The sequence below is a fragment of the Pristis pectinata genome, chromosome 44 (genome assembly GCF_009764475.1).
Source record: "Pristis pectinata isolate sPriPec2 chromosome 44, sPriPec2.1.pri, whole genome shotgun sequence".
Classification (NCBI taxonomy): domain Eukaryota; kingdom Metazoa; phylum Chordata; class Chondrichthyes; order Rhinopristiformes; family Pristidae; genus Pristis; species Pristis pectinata.
In genome coordinates this window covers 2957419-2975760 of record NC_067447.1, presented here as the reverse complement: position 1 = coordinate 2975760, position 18342 = coordinate 2957419, and the positions used below count along the sequence as shown (strand labels likewise).

The following is an 18342-nucleotide window of genomic DNA, read 5'->3' as shown; positions in this document are numbered from 1 at the left end:
GAGAGAGAGAGAGAGAAGGGAGAGAGACACCAGCCTGCTTGTTTTCTCTATCGATGGACGAGAAACAATAACTGTGTTTGCCACTGAAATCCATGTGTGGAAGTTGGAAGTAATCCGGTGGAGTTCACTTTGTTGCTGACCTGTAGAAGGAAACAGGTATTTGTGTGTGGACGACCACGATTCGGATGCTTGTCGGGGTGAGGAAGTCACTACCGAGTAAACACTGAAGTGTCGTTTGGGTTCCATCATGGAACATTTGGATTTCGTATTTACTCTCCCTATGTTTCTCTGCGTCTACGTCTTATCTTCAGACAACGGTGGTTGTTGAAGAAGCCCTTGCTCATGTTTCACCTTATGGCTTGCGGAACTGAACTTTAAGAACCATTCCGGAACTGGGAGTTTTGGACTTTGTCACACACACACACGAAGAGTTTAGTTTTGGGGTTAACGTTCGAGGTTTAACATTTTTGAATTCTAACATACTAACATTTTTACTTTTATTTAACGTTTTATCATAAGTAGTGATTAATAAAATAGTTTTTAACACTGAATCATGCTCAGTGTGTTTCTTTTGTTGCTGGTTCGTGACAGTGTGTTGAAATGGTGAGGGACTGATGTGCAGAGGGCAGTGACGGATGTCACATCTAAATTGTATTTACTGAAAGAGTTATTGGGTATAAGAGTGAAAATGACCCCGCACCTGTTACTTAGAGCTTTGTTGAGACTGCAGCTGGAATATTGTGGAATATCTTGGTCTCTTTGCCTAACAAGGGTTATATAGTGCAAGGAATAACCTGCTGGAGGAACTCAGTAGGTCTTGCAGCAACTGTGGAGGGAAATGGACAGTTTACATTTCGGGTTGACCACCTTCATTTATACTGAATGAACAGGGGGGTAGATAATCAGTGTAAAGAGTTAAATGGAAGGGGTTCGGCAAGAGCTGGAAAGCGATGTGGATCCAGGTGAGGAGAGGGGGAGGAGATAAGGGTGGAAATATTGACAGGGGCTCGGATGTGAGAGATGGCGGCAACATAGAGCTGCAGAAGAGGGAAATTAATTAAAAAGTAATACTGCAAAAACGTTTGCGTATTTGTTAAAGACAGTACAGTGAAGATTCACCATACTAATCTCTGGAGTGGTGGGGTCTTCCTATGAAGAACAATCACATGTGATAACCCTTCCATTTCGTGTTTGGAAGACCGAGAGGTGAGCTCATTGAAACGCACAACATCATTAAAAGGTTCGACAGGTTGAACCAGGGGTCACAGTCTCAGAAAAACGCGTGGACTATTGGGAACTGAGATGAGAAGAAATATCTTCACTCTGAGGGTGGTGAATCCCCACCACAGAGGACTGTGAAGTCTCGGACATCCTGAAACCGAGATCGGTAGATCTGTTGAAACTGAAGGAAATGAGGATCGGGCAGAAACATATGACTGAGATAAGAGCAGCCGGGATCTTGTTGGTGGTTTGACGGGCTGATTGGGAAACCCCTGCTGTTTCTCATTTTGATGATTTTATGTTGTTGTTCAGTGAGACCAGCGGAAACCAAATAGAAATTAGGGTTCATAAATATCGAAGAGATTGGAATTGAATCAGCATGTTTCTACTTTGGGTGTGAACTGTCTGGGATCGAGATTGAGTCTGTGTCTGGGGGCGGGATACGGACGTCAAAATAAAATGGAACTGCTCTAAATGTGAACTGACCCAGAGAGCACGGCAGGTCGGTTGGGAAGCGTGTGTGGAGCGAGGAGCAGAGTCACCGGGTCGAGTGGGTGATCCTCCTCCGGTCAGGTAACCACCTCCTGCTCCCATTTTACCGCAGGTTTCAAGCATCTGCGGGATTGCTTCAAGAGGCCCCGGGCCTGAACATGACGTGGTGCTCACAGTCACCGGATGGGCGGAGATATCCTTCCCACAGGATGTTCTGCAGATGCAGATTCCTACCCGATCTGTGTTGAAGCGGGTCTGCGGAGCCGGGACTGGGAGAGGGTCCAATGTCTGCGGGGCAGAGACTGGGAGAGGGCCCACTGTCTGTGGGGCGAGAACAACCATTTCCCATTGGTGGTATTTTCCACTGCTCCCGGGCGGGAGATGTCTGATGTTGGGCAGTAACTCCGGTTAAATTCCCCGAAGAGCGGCCACGCCCCTCCTCCTGCGGAGAACCTGCCGGGGTCGACCTGGGTGGTGGAGCCTTCACACGGAGCCTCCTGAGATCATCCGCCGCTGGTGTTTTGTTCCTGGGAGCGGGTTGGGGGTGGTGATGCCGGGACCATAGTCATCCGTCCAGGTTTATCTGGAGGCCTTTACCTCCATCACCCTGTCCGGTAGCGGGATCTGAAATTTGTCTGGATCGATTCCTGGGGTCGACCATAGTTTCACATGATTACAGGAAGTGGCCATTCGGCCTTTTGTGCCCTTGAAGAAAGAGAAGGTTAAACCGAGTAATCGCACTTCAGGACCCAGCTCCACGTGTATGAATATCTTACTCCTTCGCCCGTTTAGGCAAAGCAGTGAGATTCAGATCCGTCACATCCTCTCGTTCTGCATGCGGGTCGCGGCAATTCGGTTTTTCCCTCCTCTCCACTCCTACCAACTGCCGCATTACAATCTATAATTCCTGGTACTGGACCCAATGACTACGAGAAATTGACCTTTCCGTTTAGCCGGGCACCTCAAAACTTTGCACACTTCAGTTCATTCTCCTTTCAGGAGTTCCAAAGCAAGCAGCCAGGCTGTCTAATCTTTCCACGTAATTATTTGTATTATTTGTTCGAGCCCTGTCGTTTTGGGAGCTTTTTTTATGTCGTAATTATGTACTCATAATTTAGCATGTGTATATTGCTGGAAGGCTGTCAGTGATTCTCCCTGAGTTGGTTCTGTGTGCTGCCAATTCCAAGCATGTGGTAATCATGTTGTTTAAGGAAGGAGATCAAAACTCTGACCCAAAAATGGAGAAGGAACAACAATATGTCTGTATGGTGTGCGACCTGGAGAGAAATGTGCAGTTGGTTACGTTCCATGTACCTGCTGCCATTGTCATCCCTGTGGGGCTGTATCAAAGCGTTTCTACTTCCATAATCCACATCCTCATAATAGTGGCCAATGTTAATATGAACCTTCCTAATTACTTGTTGAATACACATGCCAGCTTTATATTTCAGTCCCAAGGATCCTGGGTGACTTTACACTGGAACATTTTACTCTCACAACATGTCAATGACTTTCTCTTCCAAAGTAGATAACCTCACATTTTCCCATAGTATATTCCTACTGTCAATGTCTTGACCTCTCACTTAACTTATCTATTATCCATTGCAGGTTCTTTGTGTCCTCCTCACTAATTGTTAAACCGCATTTCTCTGTGTTGTCAGCAAATCCGTCCACATTACTTTCAGTCCCTTCATACAAATGATGAACATAGATCGTAAGTATCTGAGGTCTAGCACTGATACTTGTGGCACTCAGCTTTCTACTGTCAGCTAATCCAAACAATACCTGTTTTCCCCACTGATTATGGGCTGCCAGTCAAGCGGTCTGCCTTGTCCTCAGTGTGTGCTGAACTTGGGAGTTGTTGGAGCTGCATTCATCCAGGCAAGTGGGATGTCTTACATCAGGTTCCTGGCTTGTGTCCTTGTGGACGATGGGAACGTTTTGGTGCGTTTGGAGGCGAGTTCTTCGTTGCAGTATGCCCAGCACTCGACCTGTTCTTGTAATCACAACAACGATATGTCTGGTTCAGTTTCTCTTCAATGCTGACCCCTGGATGTTGATGGTGGGCAGCTTTGTGATGGCAGAACCATTGAATGGCAAGTGTTGGTGGTTTGGGTCTTGTTGGAGATGGTAATTGTGTGAATGTTACTCATAGTTGCCTGTTCCGGAATGTTACCTTGGTCTGAGCTCATTGTTGAGGACTCCCATCGTTTCTACCACTGTGTTGTCACCACTGGCGGCTTTGTGGCTTGACCCCCAGATATCTGAAGAGAAGATTTTGAAGGGTCGAAGATGAGAGAAGCTGCAATGCTGGAATCCGCAGCGACGAAAAATGAGCGCTGGGAAAATCCAGCAGGTCAATAAGCATCTGTGGAGGCAAACGGTATAAGTTGAGGAGTTAGGTCGTGGCCCTGCATCAGGACTGAGGGGGAAGAGGAAGGTTTACCAGGACACAGCAGTATGAGGGTGTGGGATGGAGGCTGGTAAGTGATGGCTGGAACCCAATGGGGAGGGGATGATGGGTAGATGGAACCAGTCAGGGGAGGAAATGTAAAAAGAAACATTGAAACCCAGTTTCAGGAAACCCACACCCCAGTGTTCTCTTCCCGCACTCACTCACCTGTTCACGTAGTTTTCTTCTACCTTTGTTCACATTTCCCAAACCCCTGACTCCCCCCCCCCCCCAAACTGGTTCCACCTGCCCATTCCCTGACCATCCGGTTCCATCAATCATCTTCCAGCCTGTGCCCCACCACCCCACTGTCGTATATCAGTGATCTTTCTTCTTCCCTTTCTGCTGATATAAGTTTTGACCCTAAATATTGACTTGCACCCTATGCCTCCGCAAATGCTTCTTGACTCACTGAGTTTTTTGAGGAATTGGTTTTTGTTACAGGTCGATTGTGCGGAGCTAATTAGGACAATTTATTTCTTTTGTTCAAAAACATTATTTTGACAGCATTTTTAATGTTAGTTGGACTAAGAAGGAAACTTCACGAGTTTCACCTCTGAATTCATTGTGTGGTTTTTAAATATCTCCCAGTGAACATTTGGAGCAGACAAGTCATTTCCAGCAATGTGTCTTGATTTTAGATCTGCTTTTGCAGATATCGCACTGCTGAATGTTCTTTGAAGCTGGAACTACCTGTGGATTAATTGAATGCATTGAGGGACAGTGTAATTGCAACCACTGGAATATTTGTTTTACCGTTCCAAAATAGCTTAATGTTCAGTGTTTATCTTTGTCACAATGGAACTCGGAGTATGGGATGTTGAAATAGTTATTTCCTTCTTCCCTTACTTTTGGTGAACCACTTCCTCCATTACCATGGGAACAGCCCGCCAGAGCTGCAAGGAATGTTTCAAAATGTTTGGGACGTCCTGAAATATTCAACGGATTTGCGTAAGTGCCATCCCCTCCTGCACCCCTCCCCCACCTGTACCCCTCCCCCACATGTTCGTTAATTCTCACTTCATTCCAGCACAGGCGTCATGAATTCCACAGTGTGTTTTGGTGAGCCACTTCCTCCATCACCGGGGTAACAACGCTCTCTGCTCATTGCCCCTCAGCGGAGAGACGGTGGAACCAGGAGCAGGTGCAACGGAAAGATGGTGGGAAGAAATTATGTTTTGAGCTTTTCCTGCATGGAATGCATGATGCCTGTGTTGGAGTGAAGTGAGAACTGACGAACGGGTGGGGGGGGGGGGAGGGGTGTGGTGGGAGAGGATGGTATTTGCAGAAAGCCGTTGATTACTTCAGGATGTCTTAAACATTTTGCAATTAATATTTGTGCATGAAAATCAATATACTGTAGCTGCAGCAGAGTAAATTAAAGAGAAAATGATGGAAACGCTCAGCAGGTCAGATAGCATTGTGGACGGGCCCAGTTCTGATACTGGGGCTCCCTCCATTTCTCTTTCCACAGATAGAGCCCGATCTATTAAGTTTCCATCGTTTTCTGCTTTTAATTTTATATTAAATACATATTGTTGCTGTTACATTGCAAAAAATGTGGCAGGCAATTGTGTTTGGCAATATACCACTCAACAATAAGATATTGATCAAATTTGCTCAATTTAGCTGCTGAAGATGAGTTGAAATGTCTGTGTGCCCTACAGTGACACGGAACTGAATTTTCAGCTTAAACCCTTGTCCACTTTGAGAATCATTAGGTCACGATTCTGCCGGGGCGGTTTGGTGGCGTTAGTTTGTGAACCAGAAATGGTGGGGACACTGCAGCAGCTTGCCGGCAGCAAAGATTCCTGGGAGAGTTTGTGCCTGGGATACAATCCTGGGATGGAGACTTTGGGAATATGGAACTGACAGTGTTCGAGCTTCAGCCCGGGGAGGTGGTTCTATACTGGGACTGGATGTTCCTCCTTCCGCAATGAAGCAGAAGTTTCAGGGTTACACATTGACTGTGGGGAAGTCACTGACGACACCACAAGGTGTGAGACATGGGGATGATCTGTGATGCTATCAGGGTGGGTGAGTGGCAGGTCAGAATGTATGTCCCAGGAAGGATGGGTACGAGGGTATGAGACAGTTTGTAACCCAGGTAGGTTTGTCCCTGGGGATCAGGTTCCCTGGGATTATATGAGGTGTTGAGTGGACATTTCAGTTCTGGGCTCAGATGTTTGAGTCTGGTGGAAGCTGTCAATGCTGCTGTGGGGAGAGAATGAATTTCCATTCTATCACTCACAGGGAGAGGCCGTGAATAAATGAGCAGTTCCGCATTTGCAACATGAGAAATGGACCTGTTTCGAACAGTGTTTGGAAATTCCCCCTCACTGTCACCCGTGAGCCGGTGGAAATCAAAGAAAATAAAAGATAATGGAAATCTGCAATAGAAACAGAAATTGTGTGAAGCTGTTCTGACAAAGGATCTAGGACCTGAAACATTAACTTTGTTCCTCTCTCCACAGCTGATATTTACCTGCTGAGTGTTCAGAAGTAGTTTACAAGGATTGGGGGGAGGGATTTTATTTAAACCCACAGAATACAGAGAAACCTGGAATGAGTGGACGAGGAGGGGACGTCACGATCTGTGGGAGAGCCTGGGGTCTGAAGGCACTGCCTCAAGAATAAAGGAACTTCCCTTGAAAACTAAGATGAGGGGAATTTCTTCAGCCAAGGGGTGGTGAACCTGTGGAATTTGTTGCCACAGAGGGCAGTGGAGGCCGTCATTGTTGTATGTATGGCAGAGATTGATGGGTTCTTGACTGCTGAGGAGCTTAAGGTTTACAAGGAAAAGGGAGGGCAATGGGGTTGGAAAACATCAGTCCTGATTGAATGGTGGAGCAGACTTAATGAGCTGAATGGCCTAATTCTACTCCTATGTCTTCTGGTCTTATTCTGAACTAAATGATGATCCTTCATATTCGCATGTCGTGTGTTGTGAAGTGAGAGGGACAATTGTACATTAGTTCACTGGGATCATTGTATTTGTATTCAACATTTAAATTTCAGTGAGTTTTGTTTTTAGGAACACTGACCAGAAATGTTTTGTTCTCCTTTGTATTGCTGACCTACTTCATTATCTGTCCCGTTAAATTTAGTCCTGCGGTGAATGACTGATTGCAAAAAAATCTCACAGCTGGAAGTGAACAGCAGCTAAAAACTCAGGAACAGCAACAAGTGAACCAGCCCCAGAACTGAGGAGAGCGACTGGACAGAACCCTTCTGATCCAGACTTTCCATCAATTCAGTTGGGAGAAGGTGTGGTGAGTCTCATTTACTCAGACTTTGGTCCTTTGGACGTTACAGATCTGTACAAAGGAACACAGGAGATAGTTGGAGTGAGATTGAATATGCCCAGGCGTATCAGGTTACGCCTTTGGCAGACCCCGTTTCAGTCGCTCCAGGTGTGGTAGAAGCCCAGCTCTTGTTAAAGCTCACATTTCCTCCAAAAGTATTTCCTCATTTCAATGCCTTGCATCTTTTGAAGTAGTTCTTGATCAGTTGTTCTGAAATTCGCTCGTGCTGTTGTGTTACGCCATAACCATCTCAAAGTGAATTGAACATTCTCCCCATTTTGAGATGCCTCAAGTCCAGTCACACTGTAGTAATTGCAAAAATGGGGAATTGCCATGAAGTCCAACAACATATCATTGATTAACAGGCTGCTGCAAGCTGCAAGCTGCAAGTGTATGTTATGGCAATGTTAGTTATTAGCTGTGGCAGTTTGCAATATATTCCACAGTAAGTACCTCCTGGTTCAGTAGCAAGCATCCTTTCAACAAGGGCCCACTGACATGGCACTGAGTTTGTGTGAGTTAGAAATAACCAGCACTTGGAATTGGAAGCAGGCAGATCTGTTGGTCACTTTACTACAAGCTGCAAGTGTATGTTATGGCAATGTTAGTTATTAGCTGTGGCAGTTTGCAATATATTCCACAGTAAGTACCTCCTGGTTCAGTAGCAAGCATCCTTTCAACAAGGGCCCACTGACATGGCACTGAGTTTGTGTGAGTTAGAAATAACCAGCACTTGGAATTGGAAGCAGGCAGATATGTTGGTCACTTTGCTTTCCCAGGTTGTCTGTCACAGACGGGTTCTACTTTGACCGCTGACCATGATGTGTTTGGGCCTTTCAGTGAGGGAGTGAGGGATAACTGAGGGGTAGAAGCCCTTCATGAGGTACAAACACTGGTGTAAGTGATTCGGTGGAACACCCTCTCTGTGTCGAGGTGGAGCAGAAGGATCCCATTGTTTTAATGGAGGAAGGTCTGGGGACAAAACTGTGACTGGATTTACATTGGCAGCTCTTCAGAAAAAAGTGGAACAATGAGCGTGGTCGTCCCAGGTTATTTTTTTCCTGCCCAATCTTACACCCCCAAGTTGAGGAATGCTGAGCAGTAGAGCACAGGGGATGGATCAAGTTAATGGATCCCAGGGAATATTGTCGGCTAGCTGAGAAACAGACTGTCTGTGCACAGTATGTCCCTGGGTAATGGACAGAATGCCATACGAAAAGGATCCACAATCTCCAGTGTGCACTGTCCGCTGATCTTTCTCTCCCCTCAGACTATCTGTGGTTACTGGACAGAATCCCACAGGGAGAGTGCCCCAGTCCCAAGACTGTAGTGTCTGCTGACCTGTCTGTGGAGATACAACAGTGTGAATGGGTAAAATACCACAGGGACAGTTCCTCCATTTGCAGTGTGGTAGGCGAAAGAGGAGAGAGTGTCCATGGCATGGCATACTTGTCAAGTGTATCAGTGCTGCAGGTTGTGAAACATTGAGCAAACATCGCGCTCAATGTGGGCTGGAAAAGAACACACGGAGTTCAGCTGGGGCCAGCAGCCTGTTCGTAAAATGGAAAAGAGAACATCGGCACCCAGCGCTACTCCAGAGACCAACTATTCCTTATTGTGAGAGCTCAGAGGCAGGTAGCAAAAGACTAACTGTGGGGGAGAAACATGGCCAGCTAAAACTCCTGGTAACATTTGAGTAGCCTTGTGCCATTTGTTCCATATCGGTAACATTGGTCGTACATACAGGAGGCACTGCCTCAAGAAGGCAACATTCGTTATAAAAGATCCCCACCATACCGGCCATGCTATCTTCTCACAGCTACCATCTGCTAGGCAGTACAGAAGCCTGAAGTCCCACACCACCATGTTCAAGAACAGCGACTCCCCTTTAACCATGAAGTTCTTGAACCAACCGGCACGACCCGGATCATCACTGCAGTGGAGCAACACGATGACCACTTTCATCACTTTGCATTAAAATGGTGTTTGTTTTTTGTTCGAATTGCGTTCTTTTTCTTGTAAAAATTCCGTATAAATTAGGTTTAATTTTTGCTTTTCTTTTGAATGCTGCTTTTACAATGCTATGTGTTTCACCTACAGCTCCCCCCCGCACCCCCCCCCCCCCACCCTTCCCCTGTCAGGTTGCTTATTCTCGAGCCTGAATTCACGATATGTGGACAAAATACCCAAATTGATTTCCCTGACTTTGGCAAATTGTTTGAAATCTGTTCGCTTCCCTGACTGACTCACTTCCCAGGAGACTGATCGTCTGGTTATTTCCTCCATAAGATTTGCACAGGATTATGAAAACCTCTGTTGTACATCCCTCAATCCTCTGTGTTCTAAAATCAATGTTCCTGAGGTTGGGGATCGAACTGGGAGTGTGTAATCTGGGGAGGATGGTCCATGGGGGTGGGGTGATCATACAGTGTGACACGGGGAGGATGGGTCCCTGGAGATCGTACAGTGTGTGACCTGAGGAAGGTGGACCCCGGGGATCGGACAGTATGCGAACCCGGGGGATGGACAGTGTGTGATGCGGAGAAGGTGGGTCCCAGGGCTGTAAGCGCTCAGGCAGTGTGTGACCTGAAATAGAATAGGGCAGTGTGTGATGCGGGGAGGATCTGGTCCATTGGATCAGACAGTGTGTCTGTTAGTTCACAAGGCAATATTTCCCTCCTCTCAGTTATCGTCTAATGCTCCTGTTGATATTGTTTATTCCAGAGCACCGGAATTTGTGACCACCTGTCACCATCATGGCTGAAGGTGCCGGTAGGGTAAGAGGTGCAGTGTCTTCCACATCAAGGAGCACGCAGGTGTGTGCAGTTTCCTTGAAAATATAAATGTAGTCCTGATAGTGGGTCTGGATCCGAGGATAACGAAGGAAGTGGCAATAAGGAAGGGGCTGAGAACAGAGAGCTGACATCTCCAGGCGGTAGCACAGATACATGGGAAGAAATTTCCCAAATAAATCACCGTTATTGGTGGTTTTGATATGCATAAGGACAGAGTCAGAGGAAAGCAGCAACCTGAGGAATGGAGTGAACTGGGAAGCGAGAGATTACCCAGAGTGGAGCAGTGGCGGTGAGCAGGTCAGAGACAGAAATGGGAGAGCGACAGTGATGGGGTTTCATTTGTGACCGGAATATACTGTCTTCTCGAGAGCGGTCTGGGATAGGAAGTAGGAGGGAAAGCAGTGTTGTGTCTGAGGGATTAATGTGTCGTATTCTTTAATATGAATAAAAATAATTGTACGGATATTTGAAATGTCAGAAGTAGGAGAGGTGCGATCTCATGGCAGAGTGCAGGGGTTCATTCAGATAGTGATCTGGCAGTGTGTGAACCGACGAGGGCGGGTCCTACGGGATCGGACGGTGAGTAACCCGGGGAGAGTGGGTCCAGAGGTATGGGACGGTATGTAACCTTCGGAGAGTGGGTTCAGGGGATGGGAGACTGTGTGACACGGCAAAGGTGGGCCATGCGGGATTGTGCGCTGTGTGTCCAGGGGAGGATAAGGTCGCAGGGATTGGGGAATGTGTGACCCGGGTCAGATAGCCCATGGGGGATTGAACAGTCTGTGACCTGGTTAGGATTTTGCTTGTGGACGATAATCCCAGTAATATTTGCCTCCGCAGTAGTGCCATAAAGATCCCCTGGCCATCAGTGTATTAATCTACTGTGTAATTTATAATCAATATTACTGTGTCTGCCCTGTTCTATCAGACGGTGGGTGTGTCCAGTCACCTGCTTCTCAAGATGGACACACGACAAGTGACCCAGTTCACATTCACCAGCATAGTCCCGCTCCAAAATCTGCTCAACAGGAACCTTGGGTCACATTGCAGCCACCCATTCTGAATCTGTATTTTGCTCAATTCGAAATCACTCTGCTGTAACCAGCAAATCGTGATTTTTCAGGTGGCATATTAACTCGTATATAGAACGTCTTCAAGAGACTTTTGCCAGTTGGATCATCAAGGGAAGACGATCAGGATACAGGAACTATGACACAAAAGCAAGGTCCGATTGAGAGCGGTGTCCCAATGGAATCTGTTCCGGCCTTGGAGGAAAGGGAACAAAATCAGCCCAGCGGGAGTGGGATCAGAGACACAATTCAGGGCCTTGGCACCGGCCCAAGTGAGGCAATTCCCTGTGACGTCAGAGGTCCGTTAATCAAGGAATCATCAAGTCTTAACCAAGGAGCAGGTGAGTGAGATGTGAGGGGAGTGGGGGAAGCAGAATGATGCAAACTTTTGAGGTTGGGAGGAAGGGAAGTGAGAGGCCTTATTGGGGGATGGGCAACAGAGAAGACAGGAAATAGTGGGAGGGAAGGAACGAGTGCAGCACACGAGGTGGAGAGGGGATGGGCGGTGGGAGCATGTGGGATCAGTGGGGACATGGGAATGTAGCCCCTGCTCTGAGTTTTTCCGGGAAGTGTATTAGAGGAAAGGTAACTGTCCAGATGTGGAGACTATTTCCGGGATGTGTGTTGGAGAAAATGTTGCTGTACAGATAGTGGTGTTCACCTCTACCCACCCCCCTCGTCATGCTTGGTGCAAGACCTCGTCGGTTTAAGAGGTGCTGTCAGAATAGACGATGGAAGTAACTGCAGTTCATCTTATAGCTGGCAGACAGTGTCACCACCATGTTCTATTGGTGTGGCAAATGAATGTTAAAAATAAACATCAGAAGCAGGAATAGTGAATCACACATGCCCCACCACCCCCTCCCCGGCCTGCTTGCTAGTCACTCAGAGTTTGTTAGCTCTGTCACGTTTACACTCTCCCGCAAACCTCTTGACTCCTTGCGAGTTCCATTGTCTGACATTATCTCACAGCTCCAATGCTACATTCCGATCTGTTACTCAATTTACCCATCACGACTCGAGCGTAAGGAGAGAGTACCCCGGCACAAAAAAGCACCTTTTTTATACCCTTGAATCCCCTTACCCTCGTACTTTCTCATGGTACGGTACCAGGTGGTCTCTGCAGCGGCACATCATTTCCCTTTCCCAGGCGAGCGTGTTTTTCATCAATATCTACTCTTGAAAGCTGTGTACTGATATCCTTTGAAATTGTCACAACATTCCCACATTCCAAGCCAACATTTTGTGCCCTCTGCGCCTCCCCTCTTTTATCCACATCATTGCTCTTTTTTTCCCTCCTATATATTGGGCTTCCTCTTTTCCTATCTTCAGTCCTGAAGAAGGGTCCTGACCCGAAACGTTGACCGCCTGCTTTTCTCCACTGATGCTGCCTGGCCTGCTGAGTTCCTCCAGTATCATAGCGTTTGTCATCTGGATTCCAGCATCTGTAGTCCTTTGTTTCTCTGACACCACTTTGTCTTTGAACAATCATCTTGTGTTCCACAGTTTTCCACATACCAAAGAGGAATCACATATGACTTCCAGCAAATTTATCTTGTTCCTTACAGCTTTGTAAAGGGTGCAGATGAGCCTCGCCAGGATGTTGCCTGGATTAGAGAGAATTTGCTGCAAGGAGAACATCTTGGACAGTTTTCTCTGGAGCGTTGAAAGCTGAGTTGAGACCTGATAGATACATCTAACGTTACAAGTATACAGACAGGGTTGATAATCGGTCTTTTATTGAGGATGGAAGCATCAAATACTAAAGGGCAGAGAATTGAAGTGATCGGAGGAAAGTTTAAAAGAAATGTGCGAGGCAGATTTTGATGCACAAAGTTGTCAGTGTCTGGAACGCGCTGTCAGTGGAAGTGGTGGAAGCAGATACAACTGCAAAGTTCAAGAATCATTTAGACAGACACATGGACAGTCAGAGAATAGAGGTGCATAGACCATGTACAGGCAGGTGGAATGAGTTCAAACTGAGATCATGGTTGGCTCAGACATCGTGGGCGTAGGTCCTGTTCTTGTGCTGAACCGTTGTGTGGTTCATCATCAAATTTTGGCTAAATCACGCTTGGTCTCTTCATCCAAGTCATTAATATGGGACGACGGGACGCAGGCCTTACATTTGAGTAGAGAAGGATGAGCCCCGCCGTATCTGACAGCTGTGTAGAACGGGGAAGGAGAGCCAGGGAATCGGACAGTGCGTGAACCGGGAAGGGTGGGCTCTCGGGGGATCGGACAGTGCGTCACCCAGGAGGATGGGTTCTGAGGCATCGGACGATGCGTGACCAGGGAAAGGTAGGTCCCAGCGTATAGGATGCTGTGCCACCCAGGGAGGGTGGGTCCCTGGGAAACGGACAGTGTGTGATCCGGGGAGGGTGGGTTCCAGGCATCGGAATTTTTGACCCCTTCAGGATAGGCCCTTGGTGATAGAACACTGCGTGACCCGGGGACTGTGGGTCTCGGGTTATCGTGCAATATGTGACCCGGAGCGAGTGGGTCCCGGGTGATCGGACGTTGTGTGACCCGGGGAGGGTGAGTCCTGGGGTTCGGATGATGTGTGACCTGGTAAGGGCGGGGTCAAGGTGCATCAGGTAGCGTGTTGAAATGGGTAGGATTGGCCTTCGGTATTTCTACGGTGTGTGACCGCGGGAGGTTGTTGCATGTGGTCGATTATTTCAGGAAGATTTGCCTGCGTCATCTGCAGTTGTGCCATATACTGTATGTCCCAAGTTAGTGCATCCACTTACTGTGTAGTTTTTAGTCAGTATTAGCATGCCTGCCCTGTGATATTCTATGTGAATGGATGTTTTGGATCACCGGCTCTCGAGATGCACACCCTGCATTTGACCCAGTTCATATTCACCAACTCTGTCCCGTTCCTGAATCTGCTCACCCAGAGCCTCGGCTCACATTGCAACCACATGTTATTAATCAGTGGTTTCGTTTGTTTTTTTTTTATTACTCTGTAATCTGCAGTTACAGTCACAGATTCATTCAGCACGGAAACTAGCCCTTCGGCCCAGCTCGTCCATGCTGACCAAGGTTTCCACCGAAGCTGCTCACGTGCCCGCGTTTGGACAATATCGCTCTAAGTCTTTCCTATCCATGGGCCTGTCCGAGTACCCTTTAAATGTTATTAATGTACCCGTCTCAACCACATTCTCTGGCAGCTCAATCCAGATACTGACCACCCTCTGCGTGAACAGGTTGCCCCTCAGGTTCCTAGTAAATATCTCCCCCTCATCTTACACTTTTTTCGAGGCAATTACCAAAAACTTCGACGAGGGAAAGGCGGAGGATGTTGTCTACATGGACTTTGGTAAAACCTTTGATAAAGTCCTGCATGGAAGGCTTGTCCAGAAGGTTATGTCGCTTGGCATTCAGGATGAAGTCGCCAATTGAATTCAACATTGGCTAAGCGGGAGAAGCCAGAGAGTGGTAGTAGATGGTTGTCTCTCTGACTGGAGGCCTGTGGATAGTGGTGTGCCGCAGAGATCTGTGCTGGATCCGTTGTTGTTTATTATCTTTATTAATAATTTAGATGATAATGTAGTGAACTGGATCAACACATTTGCTGGCATAGTGGACAGCGAGGCAGGCTATCAAAGCTTGCAGCGTGATTTCGACCAGCGAGAAAAATGAGATGAAAAATGGCAGGTGGCATTTAATGCAGACAAGTGTGAGGTGTTGCATTTTGGGAGGACAAACCAGGGTAGAACTTACACAGTGAATGGTAGGACTCTGAGTTGTGAGCTGTAACAGAAAGACCTGGGAACACAGGTGCATAGTTCCTTGAAAGTTGCGTCGCAGGTCGATACGGTCGGAAAGAGAGCTTTTGGCATATTGGTCTTCATAAACTAAGGCATTGAATACAGGAGTTGCGATGTTATGTTGAAATTCTACAAGATGTTGGTGAGGCCGAATTCCGAGAATTGTGTGCAGTTCTGGTCATCTACCTATAAGAAAGATATCAATAAGCTTGAAAGAGTACAGAGAAAATTAACAAGGATGCTGCCAAGACTTGAGGACTTGATATATAAGAGAAAGTTGAAGAGGTTAGGACGTCATTCCCTGGAGCGCAAGAGAATTGGTGGGGGGGGGGGGGAGGGAGATCTCATGGAGGTATACAAAATTATGAAGGGTATCGATAGTTTGATTGCATGCAGGCTTTTTCCCATCAGGTTGAGTGAGACGAGAACTAGATGACATAGGTTTAGAGTGAAAGGTGAAATATATAAAGAATATCTGAAGGGAAACTTCTTCACTCAGAGGATGTTGCGAGTGTGGAACGAGCTTCCAACGGAAGTGGTAGATGCGGGTTCAACTGTAACATTTAAGGGATGCTTGGATAGGTACATGGATGGATAGATTTAGGGGGATATGGTCCAGGTACAGGTAGTTAGCAGAAGATCAGGTCGGCATGGAATAGATGGGCGGAAAGGCCTGTTTGTATGCTGTTTTTGACTCTCTGACCCACGCCCTCTACTTCTTGATTCCCCAAGTCTGGGAAAAAGATTGTGTATATTTACCCTATCTGTGCCCCTCATAATTTTATAAGATCTCCCCTCATTTTCATACACTCCAAGAATAAAGTACCAACCTGCTCAACCACTTTCCATAACTCAGTCCCTCTATTCATGGCAACATTCTCGTTAATCACCTCTACACTCTTTCCAGTTTTATGGCATCTTTCGTTTAGCAGGGCGACCAAAACTGAATACAATATTCCAAATGTAGCCTCACCAACTTCTTGTACAACTGCAGCGTAACACCCCAACTTCTCTATACAATGGTCTGACTGATGAAGACCAACGTTCCAAAAGCCGCCTTTACCATCCTGTATACCTGCGACGATATCTTCTGGAAATCGCGTACTTGTACTCCTAGGTTACTCTGTTCAACAACATTCCCCAGGGCCTACCGTTCACTGTGAAAGTCCTGCCCTCATTTGTTTTCCCAAAATGCAACACCTTGCACTTATCCGAATTAAACTCCATTTGATAATTCTAGGCTCACTTACTCCGCTGATCAAGATCCCCCTGTATTTTTCATAACCTTCTTCACTATCCACGATACCACCAATATTAGTGTCATCTGAAAACTTACTGAACATGCTCATCCAAATCATTGATATACTGTAGATGACAAATATCAATGGACATAGCACGGAGCCCTGTGGAACACCACTGCCACGAGCCTCCACCCCATAAAACAACCCTCCACCGTCACACTCCGCTTCCTACCATCAAGTCAATTCTGTATGCAATGAGCTCGCTCTCCCTGTATTCTATGTGATCCGACTTTCAATGGAGACTACCATATGGAACCTTATCAAAGGCCTTGCTGAAGTCCATACAAACCACGTCTACCGCCCTGTCCTCATCGACCTTCTTTGTTACGTCTTCAATAAACTCAGTCAATATCATCAGAGATAATTCCCACGCACAAAGCAGTGCTGACTGTCCATAATCAACCCCCGTCTTTCCAAATGCTTGTGTATCTTATCCCTCAGAATCCCCTCTGGTAACTTACCTACCACAGATGTCAGGCTTACTGATCGATAGTACCCAGGCTTTTCTTTGCAGCCCTTCGTAAATAAAGGCACATTAGCCACCCACCAGTCTTGCTCACCTCACCTGGGGCTAACGATTATGCTTATATCTCAGCCAGAGTTCCCGCCATTTCTTCTCTAGCTTCCCACACTTTTCTTGTATATACCTGATGATGTCCTGGACATTTATCTAGTTTTATACGTTTAATGACATCCAACACCTCCTCTGCTGCAATCCACACTATCCTCAAGACATCCCCATCAACTATCTCAAGCTTCAAAGTCTTCATGTTATTCTTTACCGTAAAAACAGAGGAGAAATACTCATTAAGGGCCTCGCCCATCTTCTGCGACTGTTCACAAATATGTCGCCTTTGGTCTTTGAGGGGCCGTGTTCTTTCTACAGTTACTCTTTTTCTCTTAATAAACATAAAATATCTTTGTATTGTCATTAATCTTCCCTGATAGAGGTATAGCACGCCCTGCTTTGCTCTTCCGAGTTCCTTGAGTATCCTCCTGCAACCCTTACACTCCCCCAGGATTCAATTGATCCCAGCTGTCTATACCTGACCCATGTCTCACTTTTCCTGAACAGAACTTCAGTATACCTCGTTATCCAGAGGTCCATACTCCTGCCAGCCTTGCCCTTCATTCTAAAAGGAACATGCAGATCTTGAACTTTATATTTCACTTTTAATAGCCCACTTGCCAGATTTACCTTTGCTGCAAAGAACATACTCCAATCAACTTTTGTAAGTTACTGTCCCACATCGTATTTGAATTATCAAGCTAATAGATCTATGATCACTGGTCCCAAAGTGCTGCCCCAGTGACACCTCAGTCACTTGCCCTGCTCCATTTCCGAAAATAGGCCACACTTTGCCCTCACCCTTATAGGGCCTTCAATACATTGCAAGAAGAAACTTTTCTGAATACACTGAATAACTTCCACTCCATCGAAGTACAATAGCATTCCCAGTCTACATTAGGAAACTTAAGATTTCCAACTATGACAACCAAATTAATCTTACAACTTGCTGAAATCATCCTATAATTGCCGTTGAATATTGGGGACCAATATTAAAATACCAAAAAGGTGATCACCCCCCTTTTATTTCTCAGTTCCATATATAAATCCTCACTAGACCATCCCTCATCAATTTCATCTCGGAAAACTGCCGTGATTTTCTCCTTAATCAGAATTGCAACTCTCTCTCCTCTCTTTCCTCCATCTCTATCCTGCCTCAGGGAAATGTACCTTCGAATATTTTGCTCCCAGGTGTGAGAAACTTGAGAATATCGTCTCCACCGTCAACTCACATCGTGCCCAATATTCTCTCTCTCTGTCTCGAATATGTTTAGTCTCAGCCTCCTCAGATCTCTGCGATAGATAGAGAATTCGAAAAATATACAATCACTTGAGAGAGAAATCTCTCTTCATGTGAAGAAA

General features: G+C 46.4%; 1 protein-coding gene across 9 annotated transcripts in view; it reads left to right on the top strand.

Annotated features, from left to right (window-relative positions):
* Window positions 1-18342, top strand: part of LOC127566688 (NACHT, LRR and PYD domains-containing protein 3-like) — a 49634-nt gene that overhangs the window by 14111 nt on the left and 17181 nt on the right. For 3 of the 9 annotated variants that reach the window (XM_052009236.1, XM_052009233.1, XM_052009232.1), the window contains 3 exons: window positions 7273-7437; window positions 10195-10286; window positions 11389-11676. In XM_052009236.1, the coding sequence (XP_051865196.1) occupies window positions 11475-11676 (202 nt within the window). In that variant the 5' untranslated portion in view covers window positions 7273-7437; window positions 10195-10286; window positions 11389-11474. Of the gene's footprint in view, window positions 1-5202; window positions 5326-7272; window positions 7438-10194; window positions 10287-11388; window positions 11677-18342 lie in introns of those variants that run through there. The other 6 variants (XM_052009240.1, XM_052009241.1, XM_052009234.1 and 3 more) reach the window with 5 other exon arrangements.